Below are 25,902 nucleotides of genomic sequence, written 5' to 3'. Positions count from 1 at the left end.
GCTGTCAAAATCATGGATTTAATTACAGGAATTGGAATGACAGTGCTCATTTCAAGCAGTAAACAAGTCTGTGTTCTTATAAAGACTTCTTTTCAAACCCATCACAGAACACGCACACATTCTGTGGCAGATTATCTCCATCCTGTTCCAGAAAGCTTTACATAATCTCTGCCAAGTTTGGGTTTGAGAAAGCAAAGTCCTGACCAATTACTAGAACGTTTTTAATTGCTGTAATCAACAACAAAAAACGCAACAACAACAAAACAAGGAAAATTTTCAGGGCTTTGACACTAGCTGTGTTGAAGTGCAAGAAGCTCTTTGTATGTAGGACAGATGGAGGATGAACAGAAGTGGCAATGTCCTTATGCTGTTCTGTCTCTGTCTCCACTTAGACCCCACAGCTCTACCAGTATCTCAGGCTTTCAAATTTATCCATATTCTTTTCTTTCTTTAAATCTATTACCAGCCTATCACACAACAGGATTGTTTGTTTCTTTTTTTTTTTTTTTTTTTTTTTTTTTTTGTCTGTTAGAGATATGGAGGGTTTCCGAACTGATGCTTACATTTGGTGATGTTTTTTCAGTCTCTGAGCGCTGCGTCCTTTCTTTTCCCTTGGGTAAGAGACACCTTGATGGAACTGGCTAGAAACACTTGCTTGTTTTAACCAAGTGTCATTGTGATTGGGGAAAACGAGTTGGTATGCAGGTTCTATTATGTTTTGTCTGGTTAGAATACAGATTAAAATATTGATTGCTAGCATTATAATTGCTATGTAAGTACACGTATGAGTAATAGACATAGTATTACCTCATTTTATTTTTAGTACTTGTAATTGTTTTTTTTGTGTAGTGATATGAACATTGATATGAACACTGCTTAGAACAGCAATCAGTTTTATAGGTAGAACTTTATTTTTTATATTTACGTGCCAGTTAACTGTTTCTACTGTTTTTCATTATTTATGCAGATGTCATCATAATGGAATTGTATATAAAATGTGGTTAATATAAAGATGATTGCATTCTTTTTCCAGCAATTAAAAGACACCAGAAATCTACTTGTGAACTAGAAATGACACAGGAGAACTTCCCTATAAGCTAATAAGCAAAGAAGAATGTAGTAACAAGTAAGTCATACCTTGGTAGGGAAAAGTGCATTTGCTATTTCCAGGTTGTTTCAGCAAACATAGGTATAGAAACCCTAAGGCTGCTTTTAGACTCACTGCATGATCTAGAGAAAAGCACTCTACCTCAGTTTTTTTATCTTTAAAATATTGGTATCTCCCTATCTCTTCAGAAGACTGGGAGGATTAGTTAATATTGATGTGCTGCTTTGTAGGTCTAAAGTGCTCTATTAAATAATTAAGAAAGAAGGTGGATGTAGTTTTAGAATTTTTCAGTGGAATGTTTTGCTTTTGGTTAAAAGGGGTCAGTAGAAATTACTTTTTTTGAATCATATTAAAAGCCATTAGTGCAATGTCACTTGTGTTGAAGTTGTTCACTAAAAAATACAGCCACTGAAAACTGGCACCCTTTGCAAGGAAAAGCTGTTACTATAAATAAAATCTTGAAATAAAAATAGCTGGCAAAATCTGTGCTGTAGTCCCTGTAGCTAGTGGTAGCGGTGAAGCCATTGTGCAGTTATGTGCAGAATTTGCCACATGAGGTCATTGTATCCTCAGTTCTCCTGCTGAGCTGGCTGCAAGTAAAGCATTAGCGTTTTAACTTTGAATGGCTCTGGAAAAGTTCAAGCAGGAAGAGACTGCATCCTGGCCTTGCCAGAGCAAAAACATTGAACTGATGAATAAATACTCTACTGAATGAGATAAATCCTGATCTCTGGAAGGAGGGGAATAAAGCAAGCCCTTGATGCATTAAGTAAAGGACTAAAAGGCTGAGCTGATGGGAGGGGTTTTAACACCAGAAGGTCTTCCATGCAACCACCACCTGTTTCTGCTCTGTGAGTGAATATTAGCACATGGATAACACTAATCCTGGTGCGCCTGAGCAATAACAATCATCTAGACCCAAAACATCAGGCCCAAACGCAGGCAGTGAGCAATACTAATGTTGGCAACGTGCTGGGGAAAATAAATCAGTTGAGAATTGTACTGAATCCATGGTTGGTACTTAATGTATCAAATATAAGCCTGCAATGGGAACGGCTCTGAAATTGTGACTGAAAGTGAGTAGTGACAGGGAGTGTAGATTCTGGACATAAGTGGTCAAGTGATTTATTTTACCTTAGGTCAGAATTCAGTGGGGGCGTGCAGTGAATATAATGCACAGAGGCTAAAACCTAGCTGTTGTGTGTAGGTGACTTGTTCTTAGGTCAAGGTTTCAAGCCATGGCTGTAAGCAACATGACAGCAGTATAAATAAGAATTTAGTGCGTGCTAAAATAATACATAGGATGGTGCTCGTTTCTTGGATTTCTGCTGATTGCTTTTCTCAGTGTCCTACACAGGGTGTACATTAGATATATGTATCTGCAGGATGTTGTTAGTCCAGCTCTTACCATGTATGTTTGCTGGCTAATAATACTTACAGGCTTTGGAAAAGGAGGTGGCCACTGCAATTTGTTCAGAATACGTTGCTTTGCTTTGTCCACATTTTTCCTTTCTGCACTTCATTTTCTCTCCAATTTCCTTCTAAGTTGTTGTGACTTCTAAAAAACACCGAAGACATTATCTTGCACAATCTTTAATAGACTTGTTAAAGCCAAAATTTCAGTAGCATGCAGGCTACTTGTAAATGTGGGTTCTGCTGCTTTCCTAGTTTTCTCTCTTAGGAATCCTCGTTGTTTTCTCTGAGTGATTCTCTTGTTAGCCTGGTTGATCGCTGGGGCTCTTAGTACTTCTTCATGGCTTCAGCCCTGTCCATAGATGTGTACTTGACAGTGTTCTCTTTTTTATCCATAATTATCTTCAGATTTGCCTCCACCAATTTCTTAAAATGATAGCTATTGCCCTCTGATAAGTTTCCACTGCACCTTTGGCTTTGTCCTGTCCATGGAGCTAGCTCATGGCCTTTACCCTGACCCTCTCGGCTGTGTACAGCAGCCTCAGGTCGTTGACTGTGTTGTTGCAGCAGGCTGCTGGTCGGGGTTGGCTGCCTGTGTCCTGTCTGTGCTGCGCCTTGGAAGAAGACCTGTGGTAACAGAGAGCAGGACTTCACTTTTTAGGTATCTGTTGCAGATTTGCTCCAGTGCTTGCTTCATGAGGGCTTATTGCAGTGGTCCAATATAGTCGGGTAGGTATTTCAGGTGTGTTTTTCCTTGTCAACAGTTTCTTTCCTGTCTCTGCCTTATCGTCTAGGGAGAAGATAAGCCCACTGACTTCCAGCTTGTTTCAAGTGGGGTTTCTGTTGTGGTGTGCTGTTGCCGTGGCCTGATTATAGCATTTTAGGATGCCATAGCTTTTGTGGTCTTGCTGCAGCATGCTTTAAATACTTTGAATTTTGAAAGGAAGGCTTGCTGTCTTTTTTAACAAAGAAATATAGCTCTGTTTTGTGCAATTAAGCAATTTTATGTATTGGAGAGTTAACTGAGATTCCTTACGTTTGGTAATTTTCCTTTTCCTGAACAGTCTCTGTTTTCAGTGTGCCTCATGCTATTGTGCATACACTTACAATTGGCTTTTCATAGCTAATGAGTGCCCCTACTATGCTTACACACTCAGGTGTGAAGTACATATTGATCTCCAGGTTTCGCCTCTTACCTGCTGTGATGTACTCTCTGTCCTCTTTGGACTTAATCACAGCTCATGCACAAGACCTGTTTTTTCCCCAGAGAAGACAGCATGATCCTTGTGGTCTAGAGGATGATTGTTTTGTTTGTGGCATTCCATCCTCTTCAGCATTTTACTGTGGGACAGGAGTGACCACTGATGCTGCGAAGATGCTATTGCATGGTGCACTCTAAAATTTATTTCTAAATGCATCTGCAAAGTCTTACGGGTGTATCACTCAGACTTGTATGATACTGCTAGAATCTTGATGGTATTTGTAGTTATTTAGCTTATTTCAGTAATGGCTTCTTGCGTTATCTTTTGATGACACAATTAGTCTTTGCATCCAGTGAGGCAGACAGAATTGGTCCATGCCAGAGATGAATCACTCAGTCTTTGTCTGAAAGTTTCCTTTTCTTCTAGGGTTGTTCACCCATGATAGACTCTAAGTGATAATGCATCTTAGTTTTATGTTTTATTGACGGTCTGCACTTGCCCGTTGCTCTCAGATGAGGACATCTCCAGCATCTGGTTGCGCTTTTGGCTTTAAATGCTGCTTTACCATTGCTTCTGGGATTGCCTTTACAATCCAACTGGAATCATGTTGGCAGTAGGTCAGAAAGCGTTGCTGAATATGTAGCAATTCTGTCAGCTTTCTGGGAGCGTGGACTGAAGGTCTCCATATCTGCTGCAGACCCTCTGCAGACTGTTGCTTTTTTTTTTTTTCCCTCAGGAATGTTCTCTCTCTGCCTTTGATTTTTTTTTTGTTGTTGTTGTTGTTTTCTTGTTTTTCTGTGGACTGAATCCTTTGCATCCCACATACCTACAGCAGCATATACACTGGATGTGATACTGTGCTTCTCTGTCCCTTTACCTCCCGAGCTCCTGCAGTGACAGCCTGTGTACCCAGGGTGAACTACTGACCATCACCATATTGATCCTTGTCTTGGATATTGGCAGCTGCTTTAGATCTTGGAAGTTATTTCTGTAGGGGATTAGACCTTTTCCTACATTTCTTGCAGGTTGGCATAGTATGTCCATTGAATGAGCTTGTCTTTCTTTTGGAAATACTTAAGGTCTGGAGATTGCATTTAGGTACCTGAATTCTCAGTGTCTTAATGTAAGTACTGATTTCCACTTGTGCTTCTTCATATCAGGGTGCTGTGTGTTTTTGGGGAGTGGGATATATATGTTTTTATAAGAGTCTTTACAGTCTGTTTTTAAGGGGAGTATGGTGTTCATCAAAAAGGCAAGACAAGTAATTTGAGTATATCACGTATTACCCCATTCAAAAGCATCATTTTTTTTAACCCCCTTTTATTTGTGATAGAAGGCTTTATTTCTTCAATTCGATCTCCTGTGCCTCACCTGGTGTGCAGATATTCAGATAAGAAAGGCTGGCAATGTAATGTTTCAAGCAGGGCTTTTTCCTCATGTCCTATCTTTCTGATACATTTCCAGATCTGAATCCCATGAATGCAGTGAGCTGCTGGTATATTTTATCTAATGTACACTGAATAACGTTAAAGAACGATGTATAAAATGCAGTTGGCTTTCCTGATTTTTTTTTTTTTTTTTAAGGGGACTGTGTGCTGTTTATAGAGTTAACTTTAATCTGAAATAACAAAAAATGTTAGTATTCAAAAATCCTTGCTTCTAGTTGTGGCTCTGTTGCTGACAGTATGTGGCCTTGGCTAGGTCGCTTTTCTGAAAATGAGTCATTAGTAGCACCAGTACTGCTGATAGCCTTAAGCTTTGATATGTATTTTTGACCTTTTAATTGTGATATGAATGGTCGGGGAAGATGGAAGGAGTTGCAGGGAAGTTCTTAGTTGCTCTTTAAAACAGAGAGAGAATTGAGACAGATGTTGATGAACAGAGATGAGACAAGAAAGAAATCTTGTTATGAGCCTTGACATAATGAATGTGTAGATATGCCTGAAATGAAGAGTAAGACATAAACAGACAGTGAGTAGAATGTAGCTTTTTACCTGAGAAGGATATGATGTTAGCAGGAGCAAGGATGTTGTCTCTGAAAACAATGCCTGATGATGCAAAACATACACGTCTGGGAAACATGAAAGGTGGAAATAACTTGAATATTTGCATGTGAGTTGTCAAAGGATATGGGAAAAATTATACTGATAAGGTTTCTGCAAACTTCTGTCTGTATCAATGGAGGCAGAATAGAAGTTTAAGAACCCTGAGAGATAAGAAACTGCCTCAAAAAACAATGCAGTGGGTCAGCCCTGGTAGCAGGGGACTCAGGTAACAACATCCAGGTGCTCTGCATCTGTATTCAAGAGAAATGGTGACCAGGAGATGTTTATTGCTGATGTGTGGTTGATAATCTCTGCCCCCCTCACTAAGCAAGGTGAGGATGAAGAGTGTATGGATGGACAAATAACTTCTGGGTTAAGGGTTTTGGTGCAGCATAAACAAGATGGGTAATATAAAGGCTGGTAACCATTTAACAGGACAAATGGGGTGAGAGAGTGGTGGCTGTAAGGACAAGGTAAACAAACCCTTTAATCTGTAGTACTGGATGTTGCTAAAGATAAATCAGAAAATGAGTCTGGTTCAGGCTGAAGTTAAATATGCTAGCATAGAAACATGCTGGATTTAGAACTTTTTGCGATGAATCCAATTTTGTCCTAACTTGTTTAAGTCCGGACTATTTCCATGGAGTTCAGTAAATCACAGAATCATGTACTACCCATGTACTCTTTAGGTACAGCTCTGATTGATAGGCAAGGTGTAGATTCCTGTTTAAAAATCTGTAGGCTTTGAGAGATGAGTGGTTTGCTAATATCATAGAAAAATTATCACAAAAGGATAGTATTGCTAAAAGTGCTCCTGTTTGATCTCACAGGCTGGAGAGACAGACACATGTTGGAAAGGGAGAGCTGACTCCCTTCTTATTGACGTGCATTTCACAGTTTTGCTCATTTGGCAGTATATGATGGAAGTAAAAACGAGATGACCCTGACTAAATCTTTGGCTCGTGCTCAGCCTCATTTTAAAAGAGCTTTGCCAAAATCAAATCAAGAAACAGAGACACAGAGGTGGAAAGGCTTTCTGTCCTTACAGGAAATAACTGCTGTAATCCAGGGTTGAGAAAAATTGAGATATTTGTAGGCTAGCTTTGAAGTAGAGTATTGCTAAATGGAAGCCATTAAGATCTCTGTAGCATGCAAAATGCATCTGGCTTCTTAGGAAATAATTCTCACGTGACTTGTGCACACTAGCGGGGGCTAGTGAGGCTGTGCTGTCAGTAGTAAAATAAGCACAGTTTCTGCTTTAGCAGTAGTCTGTGTGCCATGCACAATGTTTTTGTTGTACAGTGTTTCATCAAATTGCTTCTGTTTTGTGCAAGTGATAAGAGAGGAGAATTGCATCCCCAGGATCATATTTTCTTCTCATTCAATGACTAAAATGAGGGCTCTAATTTTTTGAGGCCCATGACATTGGGCAGATGTGACGTTTGTGGGCTAGCAGTTCTTAGCAGTGGCTCACACTGTGTGAAACGTATCCAGGTATTATTATATATTACGCTTTTAAGAAACAAATGTAAGCGTTCTTACAGAAGGCTTGTTTTCCCTGTAACCTTTTGCCAAGTCCTATAGAAAGAGGAGTAGTCTTAGTCTCAGGAGGCTGCAGCCTACAGACAGGAGTTACCACTGTAGAAAAGTATGACTAGTTCCTCTTTTTTGGGGGTTGGAGGGGAACTAAGTAGGAAGTAATGGAATTACTAGTAATTTTTACTGTTCATGTGTAATATTTTGTGACCCTTAAACAGGATATGCAGCAAGTAAAGAGTTTAGGAACTTTTTATTTCAATGCCCCAAAGGGATTCTAAGCAGCAATGGTGCAGCTCGAGTAAGCCAAGTGTAGCATCTATATGTAACCCATATATGCATGTATTACCAGTGAAACCTGCAGTATACTAACTTGAAGATTTTCAGTACTTGTGAAGGGAGCACAACAGCTTATTACAGTAACAAAGAGCTAGAAAAATGGTTTTGAAAACCTATAAAGTTTTTTTTTGTTTTGTTTTGTTTTGTTTTTTTTGAAACTTATATCAAGGCATTGACTAAGATTGTTACCTGCTATTGTAGCTGGGCATGACAAACAGCAGTGTTACCCCTCTTGTTAGAGAGGACTCAATAGAGGCAGTGTAGAGTGGATTTGTCATTTCCTGTGTGACCTCGGATATCAGAGAAGGGAACAAAACCTGTTTTGGACTTGGCTATTGCTTTGGACTATGCTGTGTCCCTCACTGAAGCCACAGAGCAAGGGGTGGGAATGGGCAATGACCTGAATAAAGCAGAACGTGCCAAGTAACATGCAGGGTGAATGAATCCAGCATAGTCTAGCCCAAGTCAATGTGTAGACGTTAGAAGGAAATTGATTTATGGAATTTTACTGCTGGGTTTGGAGCTGGAATGCTGAAAGGTCTGTTGTGATTTATTGTTCTTCTTGCTAAAGAAGAGAAGGATAAAATGGACCTTCTTTTCTGCAGAAGACAGATGTTCACAGAAGTGGAAAGTGCCCCTCTAAAGGCATGTTTGCAGAGCTATTGCAATATTTCAAGTGTGCATCCTGTACCTCGTAGAAGGAAATGGGAACAGGTGGCTAATTATGGTACTCCCACTCTTGTAATGTACAGCCAGTGTTCTGTTCCATTAACCTGTATTACCTTGAGCTATTGCCAAAGCTGTGGCTTTCAGAGAGCAGGTGAGTGCTGAATTCCTGCCTTGCCAGTGACACAGCAAAAACTCTGTTCTGGACCCTGTGTGCTAGGCAATTGAGGGAGCTAGAACAGGAGGCAGAAAATTAAAGGGACTGTAAACCCTTGAGAAACTTAAGTGTCCTTGCTCCTCTCTCTCCTCAAAATTCTGTGTCCTGGGCCACCTATAAAGGCAAGTGTGCTGTGTTTAGCTCCTTGTAGGTGATGGTCGATGGAGCTAAGGAGACTTGCTGCAAGCCTACTGTGGCCAGAAAGTCAGTCATGCTCTGCTACATCAGTTCCATTTCTAGGCACTGGATGTAAGAGGACAATGCTGCCACAAGAGGGAAGAGGGAGTTTTAAAGGGGTGAGAAGCTCCAGTAGTGGGAGTAGGGTTACCTGTATAGTGATTGAGAGCTGCTTTGAAAGGGTTTTACTGGTGCTTTTGTTCTGCCACATCAGCATAGGTTAAAGAATGAAGGCCTTTACAAATATGTCATTATGTCTTCTGCTAGCACAGTAGCTTTGGTCAAAAAGTTATTTCTGTCAGTGTAGATTTTGCCTGGGGAGACTGGAGGAAGTTTTAGCAAAAATACTCTTTTGCTAGAGAAGGCCCTAGTCGCCTCAAGCCTTTTGCTGGCGTACAGCAAGATATAGCTGTACTGACAGTTAGCTCACAGCATAGCTTTGGCCTCAGTGTAAAGGTCTGGGCAAAGCTCTTTATTTGAACTAGGACTTAGTTAAAGAACATGTTGTAAGAGAATGAGGATTTCCCACCCCCTGGCTCTGGCATGTAGCAAGGGCTACTTTTTTTTTTTTTTTTTAATAGCATCTCCAAATTAGAAGAATGTGCTCAGAAAGGATTGAGAAAACAGTCATTTTCAGTCCCAAAGTTCACAGTGGTTTTGAGACTCTTATCTCAGTTTCATTTTTCTTTTTGGGGGTGAGGGGGAAAGCCATGTCCAATCCAGCTAAGCACACCTGACTCCAAACTTGGGTTTGTTTGCTTGAGATTCAGATACGCAGACAAGCTCTCTGTAAATATTTAATGAAAGTGGTTACAGTGGTGTTTTGCTCTGACACTTGTACAATTTGAAGTGCTTGTACTTTGCGTGTGAGTTTGCTTTTTTCTTTTTCTTGGTATTTTAATTCTGCTGAGTTTGAAAATAAGTATGTTCAATTTAAAAGTTGCTGATGGGAGTTGGAGGAACGAGATACTAATGTACAGTGTGGCGTTGAGAAGAAAGCAGGTGTCTGAGCTCCTGTTTTGTGAGAAGGTTAGTTTTTCCAAAGCAGCCTCTGCTTCAGCAGAAGTGACATCACAAGGGGCAAATCTAGGCTGACTCTTACTGGAAAATTTTACTTTAGGAATATAAAAATAGCATTTTGGAGATACTAAGATGAAAAATGTACTGCAAATATAAGTAACGTGGAGACTGCCTTTGTTTCTGAAACGTACATTGCTATAATACTCAGATATGTCTCATTCCAGAGCAGAGTTTGCTTTTATTCTGTCTGTACGCAACTGGTTATGGTTAAGTGTTACTGGAAAAAAAAAAAAAAAAAGGAAAAGGGTGTTATGACTTCCCTATAATTAATGGCTTTGTTTATAATTCACATAGAGTGGGAAATTCTTTTAGAAGCTCAGTAAAATCTACACCCCCTGCCTCATTTCTGATTTCCTCTTTCTATAACTACTGTTACAAATTTCTTACCACACCACTATGCTTGTTGCCCCTGGCATGGCGTTGCACAACCCTCATCTCCAGTGATTTGCAGCAAATATACTAATTAAATTGTTTATTGGTGCTCATCAATTTGTTTGTTTAAAGCTGAGTGCTGTATGAGTTAGATAAATCTTTCAAGTGGCTGAAAGAACAAGTTCAGAGGCAGTAGACAGTCATTAAGAGGCTTTTTAAGACCTTAAAATAGCTTTGCTGAACTGTGAATTTTTATTTTTGCAGAAGAGGCTCCATTGAAGTAGTCACTAGTAGTATTTTGGCCTAGTAAGGATTGGCTTAGGTGAGCTAGTTTCTTACATGTTTGTAGCACAGAATTTCCCATTTGCACAGTTGTGTTTGCTAGGAAGCTCAAATGTCCCGTCTTTTTCATTACAAAGGCAGCCTCTAGCCTTTGCAGCCTTCTGAACCCTTAAGCATTTTCTTGGTTTTCCCTGACTTTGCTTCTTTGCTTAACATCTTAATGGAATTTGACCTTCTGGAATTGAAGTGGTTATGTCTAAATATTTGATGGTTTCAAGTGGGGATTCTGCTGAAAAACTTTCCAAGCCCTTCCTTGCAAAAGCTTTTTCTCCTTTTACCTGCCACAGCTGAAGTGGTGTAATCAATGACTCAGGTAACCCCGAACAACTCTACTAGATGACTGGTTACCAATTAGGGGCGTAGTGAAAACAGCTTCCTTCTTTTCATCAAGTCTTCAATGTCACTTGAGGTCTGTTGGGGAGCTCATGTTTTTATATGCCTTATTGTTGTTGTTTTTCCATAATGATTTGGGAATGTTGATTATTTTGTCCTCCCAGTCCAGGAACAATTGCTCATCTTTTCCCATCACTACAGCAGCTGGTTGGAAACAGGCAGATTTCACAACTCTTTGAAGGCAACTGTATTCTTCCCCCTCTGGGAGCCCTCTAGCACTCCCCTTATCAGTCTTGAGAGAGATGCAGCCTGTGTTAACATGTTTCATTTCATTTCAGTCTGACTCCACCTAACCTAGCACACTCCAAGATCTTCCTTTATTCCTTCCCAAGGACAATGTGATTTGGCTTAATCCCGTGTCACTTCATCATTGAGGAATGTCACCTGACTCACTCAGCACCTCTCTACATAAGCTGTCAGGCTGTTTTCTCAGTGATGCTTAAATCAAAGGAGCATAGCTTCTGTGGGAGCACATCAGGTGAAGTTGCCTGGGCTTTCAGAAATGCTTCCTGCCCAGCAGGGCCGGTTAAGCCCCTTACAGATGCCACATTCTGCAGGGGCTTTATAAGTTGCTGCTAGGTACTGAAGCATTTTTTAAAAACCTGTGCCTGCAGCCTCTAGCCAGTTTGTACTCATTCATTGCCTCCAAATGTGGATTATTGCTCTGTAACCACACGACATAGTTGCTACTCAATAATCCCAGCAGCTAATTATGGTTTCAGTTTATCCTGTCTCATGGTTGCCTTTCCTGTAATCTCTTACTACATGGGGTTTGGTTTTTGGTTTTCTTATGTAGGAAGATTCTCTGAACATTTACTTCATAAAAGTCTGGCCTATTTGTATCTGCCCAAGATCACTGAGAACTCGTGGGTGTCACTGTACCTGCCTGCTCTCTGCGTTGCGCCTCTCCTGCTGGGCTGAGAAGCAGCCCTGGATTTCCTACAAGGCCACCAACATCTGCACACCAGGGTACCCCAGGATAAGCAGAAGTAGGGCTATATACCCAGGCCTACGGGTCATTTCAGCAGGAGATGACATAAGTAATTCCAGGGTGATTCAGAGATTTGGAGTTTACCAAATTGATTTTGAGGTATCCAAAAGTGAAAAGGAGAAATGGAGAACAAGCTGAGCAGTTTATCGCAGGCCCCCTGAGTGGAAAGCCTCAAGAGTGCTCAGCATTATTACGTGATTGTTCACTGTGCTGACTGTGGAGGGTGAGGGCACTGCCTTGGGCCCTTTGCAACTACCTGGCCCTTCTGCGTGGGCTATGAATTTCTCCATTCACTTGCTATGTGAATAGATTGGCAAGCTTTGGAGCTGAGCTGCTCAAAGCTAAGGAGGCTGGATCTGCGTATTCCTGTAAACCAGAACCAATCCTAACTTAAGATATCAATCTTCTGTGTGTGTTTTTTTATTTTTTTTATTTTTCTTGTTGGAGTGTTTGCCCTTAGTTGCCATGGTAGTACTGCCATACACTTTCCATTTGTCATCTGTGCTGAGCTACAATGGCATGTGGCACTTTTTTTGGTTCAGAAAGGACACTGGATTAATGGCTATATGCTCACATCCCCTTTTTACCCTCTATGTATGCTGTAAAGCTTCAGGCATAGAACAAAACAAAACAAAACAAAAAAAAAAAAAAAAAAAAAAGGAAAGAAAGGATGCAAGGTAGCTGGAGCTTACCAGGCAGCCTTCACCAGGTGTTGTGTGTTGCAGGCAGGAGTAGAGAATTTCAGCTTTGAAACGAGAGTTTGACTAAGGCAGTGAGATGTGGAAGACCAGCACTAACTCTGAGCCAGTAGATCACTCCTGGTTTTGGCTGGTATTTGCTCCTTAAGCTAACATCTGACACACCCAGCAAAATGAGCCCTACAGAAAAATGCTGTTTGTACGAAGAGGCTACTAGAGATGGGTGATGGGATGGAAGCTCGTGTTCCCTGTGGTCTTGGAGAGATGGAAGGGCTGTCAGTGCACTTGAGGTGGAAGGAGACTAACTACTGAAAATCATTCGCATACTGATCCTTCTGAAGATTGTCCTTGCTCCCAGATTACCTATCTATGGCTGCAGGTTACAGTTTCCTAGTGCGTATGTAGTGTTTTTTTCTTTCTTTCCTTCATTTTTCTTCCTCTCTACTAATTGGCTACTGAGCCCTAGGACTTGTGTGCTGATGTTTATTTTTCCCCTTTTCCAGTGTGTGTGCCTTAGGAACAGACTGGTTAATCTGATGCATTAATGACTGCCACAATAGCCCCAGTTACTTGGGAAGTTATAGCAGCACAGATCACCTGATTTCATCTATTTCTTTGAGATGCCCTTGCTTCTTTCCTACTTTTGAAGAAAGAGGAGACATTTGCTGTATAGGCAAAGAAAGGTGGGAGAAGCCCAGTGCTTGTGATACAGTAACAGTCTGACTGCCTTCCTTAAGTCCCACAGTTGCTTGCCTTGGCCACAGAGAGAAAAAAGCTGCTTGTTGCACTGTGTTAAGCTGGTCCGGTGTCCTGGTGGGAATTCACCTTCCAAGGCCTGCACAGCTAATTGAGAAGAGTATTAAGCTGAGGCCTGGATCATCTGGGCTGCTGACTCTTTCACCTGGCAACTCAGTCCTGTTTTGCTGTGGTTTGGCCCTGGGCCTCTGAGCACAAGATAAATAATCTCTTTTATTTGTCCTAGGCACCTGTACAGCTCCTGGTATGGCTGGCAATGTCTGAGACTCTTGCAATCCTCCAGTGTATGCTGCTGTAAAGCTTCAAGGTGACTTACTCCAGTTATACGTGGAAAGAGCAGAAATGCATCTGAGGTAAAGGAAGTCCACAGCTATGGTTGTGGTCATTGGTTTCTGACCAACCTGTAACCATTATATGCTTCAGCTATACACACAACTTAATTTTTTTGGCGGGACACATCCATCTTGTGGTTATGTGACGGGAAGAGAGGAAAAACAGACTGGTTCTCTAGTGTTAAGGTAAACAGACATCCTCCGGTATGTTTGGGACAGTGCCTGTGGGCTGAGCAAGTGTGCCCTGGGTTGCAGCCTGGTGGGGAAAAAGTCCCGAGGGAAGAATCTCTGTAGCCCTGTGACTCTGAAGGAAAGTAGCATAAGAATTTCGGGTTGTGCCATGCCTGAGTAACGCCACAGAAGGACCTCTGGTCCCTTCAGGGTTTGAAATGTAGTCTTAACAATGGGACACTGTGTCCGTGCTACTGTTACAAAAGGCTTAAGTTCAAAGACCTGTCAGCATTTAATTACAGTTGACTTTTAAAATAGTCTTTTCTAGGTAAAAGAGCATTTTATTATTAAATCTGAACTTACCTTCACAGACTCAGGAATTCTGAGTTTTTAAATTGACTGCAGAGTCAGTTAAGCACCTAAATCCCTTTTGAGATGAGATCATGCCAGTTCTTTTCATAACAAGGGTGTACAGTGTTTATTCCTCCTTTTCACGGAACTGCCATTTATGGTATTTTTCCCTCCTTTCTCCTCTCCTCTCTATTCTCTCATAGAATCATAGAATAGAGTTGGAAGGGACCCATAAGGATCATCAAGTCCAACTCCTAGCACCACACAGGTCTACCCAAAAGTTTAGACCACGTGACTAAGTGCACAGTCCAATTGCTTCCTAAATTCAGACAGGCTTGGTGCAGTGACTACTTCACTGGGGAGCCTGTTCCAGTGTGTGATCACCCTCTCAGTGGATAATCTCCTTCTGATGTCCAGCCTAAACCTCCCCTGCCTCAGCTTGACACTCTTTCCTCCTGCCCCCTTTTTTCGGCCACGCTTCTCTTCTCATCGTCCTTTGGCTCAGATAACTAAAGGGAATGTCTCTTGTTTTATTAAGTTCACTGAGGAACCATTCCATTCTTAGATATAAGAGCTTTTCCCTAGAATGACTGTATTAAATAATGTTTTGAATGTGTAAACCACAGGAAAATATACAAGGGCATATAATATACTGTGGCAAGCAAAACTGATGCTGTCTGAAAACAAGGGATTCATAAGATTTCAGAAATGGCCACTGTTTGTGGTTATCTGTCCTGTTAGGGATCTGTCCTGCTAGGGGTTGCTACTTTTAGAATCAAGTTCCACTTTGTCTGAGAAATCACCTGCACAACTGAAACAGAGGGAGTTCAGGTACCTTTTTATTTCTGAGAAATCTTAAACCTCATAATCCATAGTTCTTCAAAACGCTGCCTGAAGAATGGGCCACTGGGTGGTGCTGTTGTCTTGTGGCTGGCCAGCATAAAAACCCTGGTACTTCAGAGAAATGACTTAAAACGTTAAGGAATTCCGCTAGAAAACCTGTCTTGTTATATGGTGATGATCTTGGATTCAACACTGACAAGCATGGTAGTAATGATAGCATTTTACAAGCAATTAATGTCACCTGAACAAGAAGGGAAAGTTAAAGTTGCCTGGTTAGTCAGGAGCATCTGGGAAGTCAGATTCATAAAACTATGGAAAGATTGGCAAACAAAAAATCAACACCACCAGTTTGGATGAAAACTCCAAGCCTCTAAGGCAGTAGGTGGGTAAGGATTTGGTCTAAACAGATGCTTTTGAGTTGTATGTATTTTTTTGAGTAAATTGCTCACCTGAAAATCAGAAGACCAATGAGGAGTTAAAAATGAAGAGGTCAGAAGTTGTTTTGGGAAGGCCATTTATCCCGGAGAACATGCATGAGAAAGTGTGAGGGAGTCTGCTCACAGACTTTTCCAGAGGTGAATAGGAATAACTTTAAAATCAAAGTTACATGTCTGTACAGTTCACATAGTTAATAAGGCAGAAACAGAAGCATTTCAGAAGAACGTGGCACTTGGCTTTGTGAAAACTTGATTGGTCTAACTTCATTGTAGTTGTTGCCTTGGAGGAGCAGAATTGCAAAGTTTGAGCCTCAGATCTGCTGATCCAAATGGTATTAGGAACAGTGATTGCAAGCAGTCAGGGTTCAAAGTGAGATCATGGAATTAAATCCTGATCTAGCTGATGGTTTGGAGCATTGTCCTGGAGGAAAGTGCTTCTGTGCAAGAAGTATCCCAAACTTAGTTTGCTCTTGTGCTGTGACAAAGATGTTCACTGAGACATTTTTGTTCTAAAAATGTTTGGTGGTATTGAATACCATTGCTTGCAGGTGCACAACCTGAGATTATTTTTTTTGTCCCCTTTGTAGCAGTGGAGAAGGGGAAGACAGTTGTTGGAAACCTTATGCTGTTTAAAAAAAAAAAAAGAAAGAAGAGGGCAGGGCAGCTATCAAGTGTGTCACTAGACTTTACCACAGGACTTTCTAGAGCTCAGACATGCCACTTAATGTTTTAGCATCTGTCTTTTACCATCTGCTTAAAATGAGGCTATTGAGAGTTATCTGTCTCGTTAGGAGGTTAGAAGGAGAAGTAAAGTTTATGGCATACTGTTTAAGGCATGGAATTTCTTCAGAGGAAGAGATTGGAAGTGGACTGCTTCCAAACTCCAATTTTAATGAGCTATGTGACACTTCAGAAAAGGAATGGTTTCTTCATTTTTAATAGTTGCTGTAATTAAAAAAAAGTATGCATATATATATATGCATACATACAGACACAAATGTTTTGTCACTGCTTTCTGCAAAGTTTTAGGATACGGAACCCAGAGACATCTGGGTTGTGAAAATCAAGCAGCAGAATGAATTGTTTTAAGGGCTGCCTTGCCACCTGTTCTTTTGAATTTTCTTTTATTTATTTACTTTTTAAAATCCATCATTTTGGGCCAACTATTTGCGAATGACCTAAATCCAAAGAGTGAAAGTGTGAAAGCTGAGAATACAGAGGGTTAAGTGTTTACTTCATGAATTCAGGGCTAGCTCATTGCCTGAGATAGTGTTTCAAATGCAGTCATGCTTCCAGTGCTTTGTTGTCTCAGCAAAAGCTGTTGAGGATGTCATTTGTGGCTGTTTTCCCCCCTGGCATTCAGGGAAGGGCTAACTCTGCCTCTTCAGCTCACAGCCATGACATTTTTAATGACAATTTCTGAACTCTCATTACTCAAAGCTTTCCCTGTTTTGTGCCTGTGCAAAGGTTTAAGAAAGTTTTTAGGTGCTAGTGATAGCCGGAGGGCTGAGAATGTAGCTGAAACTAAATGCTTAGATGGTGTGAGGTGTTACTCTCCTTGTGCTTGTCACAGTGTGCTTCCAGCTACTTTGTCTGCTTGGTGTTGTTTGGACCGAACATGCCTTTACCCCTCTTCGAGAGGAATGCTTGTTGGCACAAGCAGCAACTAGTTTTGATTTCTCAAATGAGAAACTACAGCTACTGCTTTCTTTTCACTAAGTCTTCTGTGACCTTGTAGGTGAAGTCAGCATTTAAATATGAGAGAATGCCTTAAAGTTGCAGTAGGAGCAAGTTTGATGTATGTGGTGTGTTCAGAGTGGCAGCTGATAATAGAGATTGCACTCAGTGAAGCAGAAATGCTGATCCCACATTAGGGTGGGCTTGAATATTAGCGGTGAGCTCACTGTAGCATCTATTGACCGAATAGGAAGTTGTCTCTCATTTAGTTAATTTTGAACTTGGTGCGTGGAGGATAACCCGAAGAAGATAAACCTGCTCTGCTTGCCCCACTCCTCTTCCCTTCTCAGCCAGAGTGCATCATGATTCACTGGTGACCTGGCGCACGTTTCTATCTTGCTGTCCCAGCAGCAGGGAGCATCTGTTTGTCCGCACCATATGGTTCCCAAAGCCACTTGGGTTGCTGTGTGGGTGAGGTGCTGCTGGTGAAGGAAGGAATTGAAAGAGGATGTGGGTCACTTTTTATTTTTTTTTTTTTTTAATTCTTGATCACATATGGGTTATGGCACAATGCCAGTTAAAAAGTAGAGAGCATTTCAAGTTGAGTCATGCCCTGTGCTTATTATAGTTCGGTTGTGGGATTCCAACAGCTTGCCAAACACGAGTGCCTGTCATTAGACAGTCATCCCAGCAGCAAAGCAATCTGCTTTGTGGGTGGGAAGAGCCCCTGACAGCTGGCTTGGGAAGAGCTGATGCCCAGACAAATGGCATGCTGATCCTGAGTAGGAAAGGGCTGAGATGCCAGCCACACAGGACAGGAATTGGCACCAGGCAGGTGTCCCCAGACCCAGTGTCTACCCAAAACAGGCATTTCTCTACTTTGGTAAATGCTGGCCAAGATAGTAAACACCTGGGTAAAACATCAATAGAACTGATGTAGGTAGGAATGTAACTCTGTTAAGCCTGAGTGCCTATGAGCGTAGCTGGGGAGGTTAATGAAGGCGTCTCTGCAATGTAAGCTGTGTACAGGAAAACTCTGCCGCCCAAAGTTGCTGCTTGCTTGCTGAGCTTTGACCACAAGAATAGCTAATAACTGAGGGAGTTAGAGAGCTCTCCAGGAAATGAGCAGTAGGATGGAAGCACTGTGCTGGAGGTTGCTTTTCAGCAGTCAGTATTTTCTAATCTGAGGTTACAGTGCAACATTTAAACAAATAATAAAAAAAAATACAGTTGCAAAAGTGACTTGGAATGCTGAAGGGTAGTTTTGCTTTCTGGTTTTCATTTAGCTCAGAACTGACTTTGAACGTACTTATGTGATGAAGACATCATAGCTGCACAGTTGTTCAGAATGAGGCGTGCATTTTAATAGAAGCCTAAGTTGATGTAAGCATCATGCAGAGTGTTCTCAGCACACTGTTAGAACTTCCTGGTAATTGTGTTGGTTAATTTATGGCCAACTGCATTGAAGAATGACCTCTTTCTGAAGTGGTATTTAGTGAGTTTCTTTACTATGGTTTTAGCAAATAATCTCCCAGACTTGGCAGTATGAAAAGTGGCCTCATTGCACAATCTAAAATCTCATTAAAACCAAAAGAAGCCTATAAGTTAATGCAGTAACTTTGATTTATTAACTTGGGGTAATTATAAACTCTTTCCATCTGGATCTTGGCAATGTTTGTCATTAAATGGAGATGCCTGTTGGTACGTATTTACAGGAGGCCTGGGATCTGTAATAAATACTGTAGACTTCTTTCAGCCAAGTCAACCTCTGATATATCCTTTAGTACCATTAAGCTGCAACTAATTGAAAACCCATCTAAGTAAATGGCTGAAAACAACTCAGGGATGCTGTTACAGAAATAGACAGGAGGCTCTGAGGTGTTGCTAACTCTCTTGGTGTTGGAGGCCTGGCTTACCAGCAGACTCTTCCATGTCGATGCTTCCTGCATTGAAGGGCCAGGCAGAAGGACCTGGCCTCTGCCCGGTTTCGCCCCCAGGTGCCGGCCTCCAGCGCTGGCCGTGGTGCTGAAGGGCAGAGGCACCTGGGGCAGCTGCCCAGGCCCTGTGGGCAACCTGCTCCTGCTGGGGGCAACAGGGAGGTCAGACGGCTGCCTGGTGGTGGGTGTGTGGGTCACAGCTGTCTCTCCCTCCCTCTGATGTGTTTGGAAGTTCTGGAGCTGTGCTGGGAATGCCCTTGCCTCCTTTCTTCATTCTGCAAGAGTGGCAGATCATCCTGGAGGGATTTCAAATGGAGTGTGGTTTATCAAAAAGTGCAGCATTCCTGCTGGGTCTCATTTAAACCAGCTGAAGGTTTGGAATGCAGTTGGTGTTTGTTCTCAAAATGTAGAAAAATGGGTATCCGAAAGACCTTGTGATCAGATGTGCAATTGCTTACTTGCCTGGAAATTGTGTCTCTTCTAAGAGTTGCTTTGGGACTTCAGAGTGAAGTCTTTTAATGGGAGGGATGATGCAACCCACATAGCATTAGCCCCGGAACTGCATTTCTGTGCTAGAAATTTTTACCTGTATAGAGTGGGGAAGAAAATTCATCTTGTTTCCTTATGCTTATTTGTTTGAATGACTACATGTGTTCAGGATAGGTGTTACATTATGTGGCAAGAAGGATCACTGACATATTCAGAGCAAGTTTTTCCAGCTCTTAGGTTTCTGCAACTGTAGACTGTGAGGGTGCAGGCTTAGCTAGCAGTACTAACAGCAGTGTTTTCAGAAGGTTCATCTTTGGTCTTCTTCCAGCCTCTATTCCTGTGTAAAAGTTGTCATACAAAACACCTTGCAAGGGCTGATCCCTACAACAATAAGCAATTAAAAGGAAGAGCTGGATCCTCATTCTGGTAGAAAAGTGAAGCCAGAGGCTGAGTTTCCAAGCAACTGTGTTTCTTTGATGCCCTTGATAACAGTAATAACAGTAAAGGTCATGATGGCTCTGCCATCCTGAGTCATGCTGTTGCTTGCTTAGAACAGTGAACCCTGCTGAGACTCAGATCAGGTACATCTGATAAGGGTGGCAGAACCAATGTGTTTATTTCCAGAATGTGTCAGAGAACCTGTTTCTGGTCCTTGCTCTTTTATAAAAAGCAGGTATTTATTTACATGGTCTGAGACTCAAAGGCTTCTTCCGTAAAAGGGAGTTAATACACTAGAGCAGTTCTTACTTTTCCTTCCCCTGCTGCATGTTGATGGCATGAGATTTTAGTAAGAAGGGGAATGGGATGTTGTGAAGTTCCTGATCTAAGATTCTACTGTTACCAAGAAAAGCAGTTTCACCCTGACCCTATTTGCACGTTCCTGTCCCTTTCCCCATTGTGTTGGGGTAGCGGGGTAAGTTGGGATTAAGCCCCAGAGTTCTGGTTACTGTCCTTCTTGCTCTCATCCTAGGTTAGAGAGATTATTTGTCCTTGGTAGGACTGAATCTGAGGTCAAGTACATCTATGGATATATTGCTTTAGACAGCAGTTGGTTACCTCTCAAAGAATGAAATTGTAAATCATGGTGATTTAAAGTATTATTTTGCACTGATACTGTGTATTACAAAGTATTATGCAATGGGCACGGAAATATAACAAACTATTTGTAAACAGTCAACAGCGTGTTTTTGCTTTGCGTGATAATCAACCCTGAGGAAAACAAAAGAAATCAAGGATTTCATTGATAGCCTTACACTGAAGAGAGAGCAAGTTGAAAAACTTTAAATGGATCAAACATGGATCTGTGCCTGGGTTTAGGATATTTATATATTTAAAATACTTGCAGAAGCTTTGAAAATGCATTGAGAACACTACATTTCCATTCAAAGTATAGATAATATATATTAGAAATCTTTGAGCTTTTCAAGCAAGTAAAAACTAAACATCAGGAAATCCGGATGCACTAACAGGCTGTTGTTGCAAAATCATTACTTCAGTTGGAAGCAACAAAGCACCAATAATGTATAAACTGGGAAAGGTCTTTATTTTAGAAATCTGATTTCACATTCTGGTGGTGGTGGTTGTTTTGACTTACTTGTTTTTAACACAAATGTCTGTACAGCCATAAATTTGTTATACAAATTTTTGTTACTTCTGTCCTCAGTGGATTCAAACATGGTGGGACACAACTTACAAGTGCAATAAAACTCTTTTGTGTTAATGAAGATAGTCTTTCCTTAGCAGAAGGATAGCTGAACACAACCTGAGGTTACTGATAGACACTTGTCTGTTGTTATTGCCAGGACTATGTGACTGTGACACATTTTTGGTCATTGCAACTACACCTTCTGCAGTACCATGCTGTAAAGCAAGGTGATAAATGCTGGAGGTCAGTGACTGGTACTCTGTACAGTGTCCATATGGGGTACCCTGTATGAGTTGGGCACTGCTCTGTAACTGAGGTGAGTCCATTCTATGCTGCTGCTGTTTCCATTGTCTCTTTTTATAGAAGATCCACAACATAATTACTGTCTTGCAGCTGGTAACGGAGGGAGGTAACATAACTGTGGATGCAGGCAAATGTGTCTTCTTTCTCAAGATATTTAATGTGTGTTACCTATTCAATTCCATATGGCTGAGGAAAGCCATATGGACTTCTTTAAGAGACATAACAGGAACGAATGAGCAACTTGTATTTTCCTTTTTCTGTTTCCTATACTGCAGATAAATCATATTTATGTTACTGATAGGATGCTGAAAGAGAAAAAGTAGGCCAACTTTTTCATGTCCCAGATTGTCCGAGTTTTCAATCTGATCACAGACCCTGTAAGCAGTACTTAAAGTCGGTGTGCACAATGGTGGTAGAAGCTTTAAAGACCACACAGGTGAAAGAAGTTAGTCTAGTAGGACTGAAAACTGTTTTCCTCTTTCTGTCTCCTCCATTAAGTCACCATTAATTTATTAACTGGGAGAGGAAAGGGGGTAGATCTGGTGTTCCTGGAAAAGATGCTGCACCAGATGCTGCATATCGCTGCTTTTTCATTGTAAAGTTTCCTTGTCTGGTGCTGCATGTGTGATAACTGTTAGTTGGTGATGAGTGATTGAATAGGGATGACCAATGATCAAGAGTGAGAGGTAGTGTATTCTTACAGAGGAGTTCAAGATCAGAAGACCGGACAGGTGAGCGGAGCACTGCGGAAAACAAGATATGGTGGATGAGAGTGTTTCTGTAGTACTGGAGTTTAATGATCTCACCAGACAAAGGCAGATAGGGAAAGGTTAAAGCCTGAATAGAATAGTCAGCTTTTCCTGCCAGACCACGCTTGTCCAGGATAGGCAGAAGAGAAGTGAATAAGAAGAGGCAGATATAAGTGGTCCCTTCCAAAAAAGGGAGAACATGGGATTATGAAGCCAAGCCTTGAAATCTGTCCTAGAGCCTGCAGGAAAGATCCTGGGACTATTTCTGTAAGCAGAGACTCTCGCAAGGATCATGGAGAATGTGTTTTAGTTGCCAAGTGAGCAGGAATATGCAACTTAGTAGATGAGGGATTTTACCAACAAAGGTTAGAAAACTGCAAGATCTGGATGCTTTTGTAGTTTTAGGCATTTCTCTATACAGATCTAAGACAGGCTGTTTAAAGACTTCCAGGAATGCTTGGTCACAAAATAAATGTGGATGCTAAACATTTCTTAAATATTATATCTTCCTGGCTGCTTTGGTAAGAAATGCCTGAATTGTTCTGCTTGCCACGAGAATGCAGGCTATTCTGGGAGACAGGCTAAAGCTCAGTAAGCAGCTATGAAAAGTACAGTAGCTTGTGACTTAAGTGGAGGAATTTGTACAGCTGCAGTGCAGTCCTCTATATAGATTGTCACTCCAGTGTTACACCATTGTATATAGGAAAGATGTGTTATGTCCATGGGAGCTGTGTTGAGTGCTATTTTCTGACACAGCACCTTCAGCAGCAAAAGAAAATACCGTGTTTGGTTGGTGATCAAAGCTACCTTTGGGGAAATTTAGCTACCCGAGGAGTTTAACAAGGCTCACCTAAAAGTTATGGCATTGTCTGATGACACCAGAAATATTCAAAGTGACTCAACAGAATGCAGGGCTGTTGCACTATAATAGTTGCTTTCTCTTTTTGCTTGATATTTTGAGAACTTCTTCCGCACATTTGACTGAAACCTACTTCTCTTGTAAGTTGACTGTTAGGTAGCACAAGGTGGGAAATGGATATGCAGAAGGATGATGGGGATGAGAAAGAACTCTTCCAAAGAGGTGCCCAGAATTGTTTTCCATTTCAATAGTCTGATTAGGTTCAGGTGACTATTAAGCATATGGGAGAAGATACCTACAACTCTTGAACCTGTAAGATTAGTATCCTCTGAAAAGTATGGGATCATCGTTGGGAGCTCTAAGGACAATTTTAGTCCTCCCGTTGTAGAACAGCATGGCATCACCAAGTGACTAAGAAGTGAGAATCAACTCGCCCTGCTCCAGCAATATTAAGTTCCCTTTGGTTTTATTTATATATTAAACTGCCACTTTTCATGCTTATACAGTTCTGTTAGCATTTCGGGTTAGTTGTGCTGTATTCATAACAGCAATTTGTATAAGGGTTCAAGAGGTCTTGATGCTTGTATTATCCTTACATCTGTGGAAAGCAACGTGGAAGGTAGCTTGTCTTATAAATACCAGTCTTTGTGAGAGGGCTGCATATGGGGGGTGGTGTCGTTTTTATCAAAATAATTAGGGACAGGAAAGAATAGTTATGTTTTCCTGGAGTACTCTGGGGGTCTTTGTACAAACACATTTTTCCTAAAGGTTATGTAGACTCAGAGAAACTTCTGAATCCATATCTGAAGATTTTTGAACTTTCTTTTACAAATGTGTTTAGACAAACGAATGTGGTAAGCACATTGAGATTTTATTGTGTGTGGTTGTCATATAGGTTTTTGTTCCGACTGTTCAGATTTGCAAGCAGTATTGCGGGAATGTCATAGATGAAATGCCGTGGGCTGCAATGGTGGTAGCGCGTTCTTGCTGCTTCCTGGTATTCAATAAAACCAGTGGACTTAAAATAAATCATGTTCAACTGCTTTAATTTTAGTGTAAAATTAAGATAACTTGTTGACTTAGCTTTATTGTTCCAAAGAATACAGCATTACCCAAGAAACCAGCAGGACGCATAGATGTGTTCTGCTGGAGAGGGTTCACACAGTATTCACCATAAATTGTTGTCTGTTGCTATGATACAATCCGAGAAGATCAAATGGTACATAAACATTGCGCAAGTCATCAAAGAGATCAAGTAATGTATATAGATAAGGGATGGAAGTAATTGTGGCATTGGTAGAGACCGGGAAGAGAGGCTCTTGATTTGAAGAACAGTATCAAAATGCGTGAGCAAAACAGAGGTAGATTAAGAACCTTGATGCTGGCAGAAAAAGAGGATGCCACGTAGGTAGGAAGGAATAGGCATCCTGGTTAAAATGCTAGCAAAAGTTTTTGTAGGAATCTCTACCCACAATTTTTTTGGCCTGCAGTATCTTAGAAGGATTCCTCTTTCTTCCTATACAGGGTAGTCTAGACAGCTTCCTAAGGACACCTTCCTACAAAAATATTTATGGCACATGTTTAAAAAATGTAGAATAAAATAAGAAAAAAAAAACAATTTTGTTGATTAGTTAGATGGTTCTTCATCTTAAAAAGATGACTACTGTCTTTGCCATGACTGCTTTTGCTAATGTGATTTTTTTCATTGTGACAGAGCAGCTAGGTAACAACAGAGTTGTCTTCCCAGATCAGCCCAGATTCCTGCCAGCTGTTTGTTTCTTTCATGTATTTATGCAGATTTATTATGTCCATTCTTGTCTTCCCTTAGCACAAGAGATGAAACAGGAGATAAACCACTCATGCCTGCAGCAGCACTCCCTAGTTGCCTAACTGCCTATTCTTCTTCCAGACGCACCTTACTCCATCCCACACTGGGGAAAGTGCTGTGGTGAATAGCCTGGCTTTGTACTGTGTTCTCAGGGTCAGCGAATGGAGAGTCTGGCAGGTTGACAGAAGAGGGAGGATTTTCTAGGCAGCCACTAAATCACCACTGAAAATGCCTTGCCACTCAATCTCAAATAAGAGGGAGTACTCTAAACTCTTCGGTTGACTAGCTGAAAATAGCAAAACAAAAAAAGATACTGGGGGGTCTGTTTTAGAGCTCTTGTTTTTGGTGACCTTTTAACAATGCACAGCAGGACTGAAGTTAGCAGTGGTCAAGTTCCCTGGATTTAGAAAAATGAAACCTATTTTCAGAAGCTGGACTACTTTGTCCGGTGATATCTGTGGCATGCGACATTTTACAGCATTCCAGTGACGACAAATGTGACAACTAGGTGTCAGCATGGAGAGGAAGAAGCCTTTCTTATGTCTTTGCATCACATAAGTTCCCTCATGTTTTGAGTTGTGGCGTCTTTGTTGATTAGTCATGCACAAGTGTGAGAAGAAATAGTACAGAGCTAATTATAATCACTTGTAGATCTTGCAGCAACTCCAGCAATAATTTTAAGGATATGAAAAAATGTAACAGCATGGATAGAGTGAAACTTTGTATATCTGGTTGGAAGGGAAGAGAAAATGAAGATGGAAAAAAATAATACTTGGATGTAGAGCACCACAAGAATTGTATCTGAATGGTATGCCCAGAAGACAGGGGTCTGGCTACTAGTTAACAACCAAGGAGGTACGCAGGTTGTTCATGTCCAGCTTTTCCTCCAAAATCACATGTGCCCTGCTTAATAATGAGGAGCGGGTCAATTCAAGAAATATCTCTG

The 25,902-nt window shown here is 41.1% G+C and overlaps 1 protein-coding gene across 4 annotated transcripts in view; it reads left to right on the top strand.

Annotated features, from left to right (window-relative positions):
- The first annotated feature begins 4,652 nt into the window (after positions 1 to 4,652).
- Positions 4,653 to 25,902, top strand: part of SLC4A4 (solute carrier family 4 member 4) — a 230,640-nt gene continuing 209,390 nt past the window's right edge. The window contains exon 1 of one of the 4 annotated variants that reach the window (XM_032186495.1): positions 4,653 to 4,846. In XM_032186495.1, coding sequence (XP_032042386.1) covers positions 4,845 to 4,846 — 2 coding nt within the window. In that variant the 5' untranslated portion in view covers positions 4,653 to 4,844. Of the gene's footprint in view, positions 4,847 to 13,567; positions 13,689 to 13,834; positions 13,854 to 25,902 lie in introns of those variants that run through there. The other 3 variants (XM_032186498.1, XM_032186494.1, XM_032186497.1) reach the window with 3 other exon arrangements.

Source organism: Aythya fuligula, chromosome 4 (genome assembly GCF_009819795.1).
Source record: "Aythya fuligula isolate bAytFul2 chromosome 4, bAytFul2.pri, whole genome shotgun sequence".
NCBI lineage: Eukaryota > Metazoa > Chordata > Aves > Anseriformes > Anatidae > Aythya > Aythya fuligula.
The sequence above is the reverse complement of the archived record's forward strand: the minus strand, read 5'-3'. Positions and strand labels throughout refer to the sequence as shown.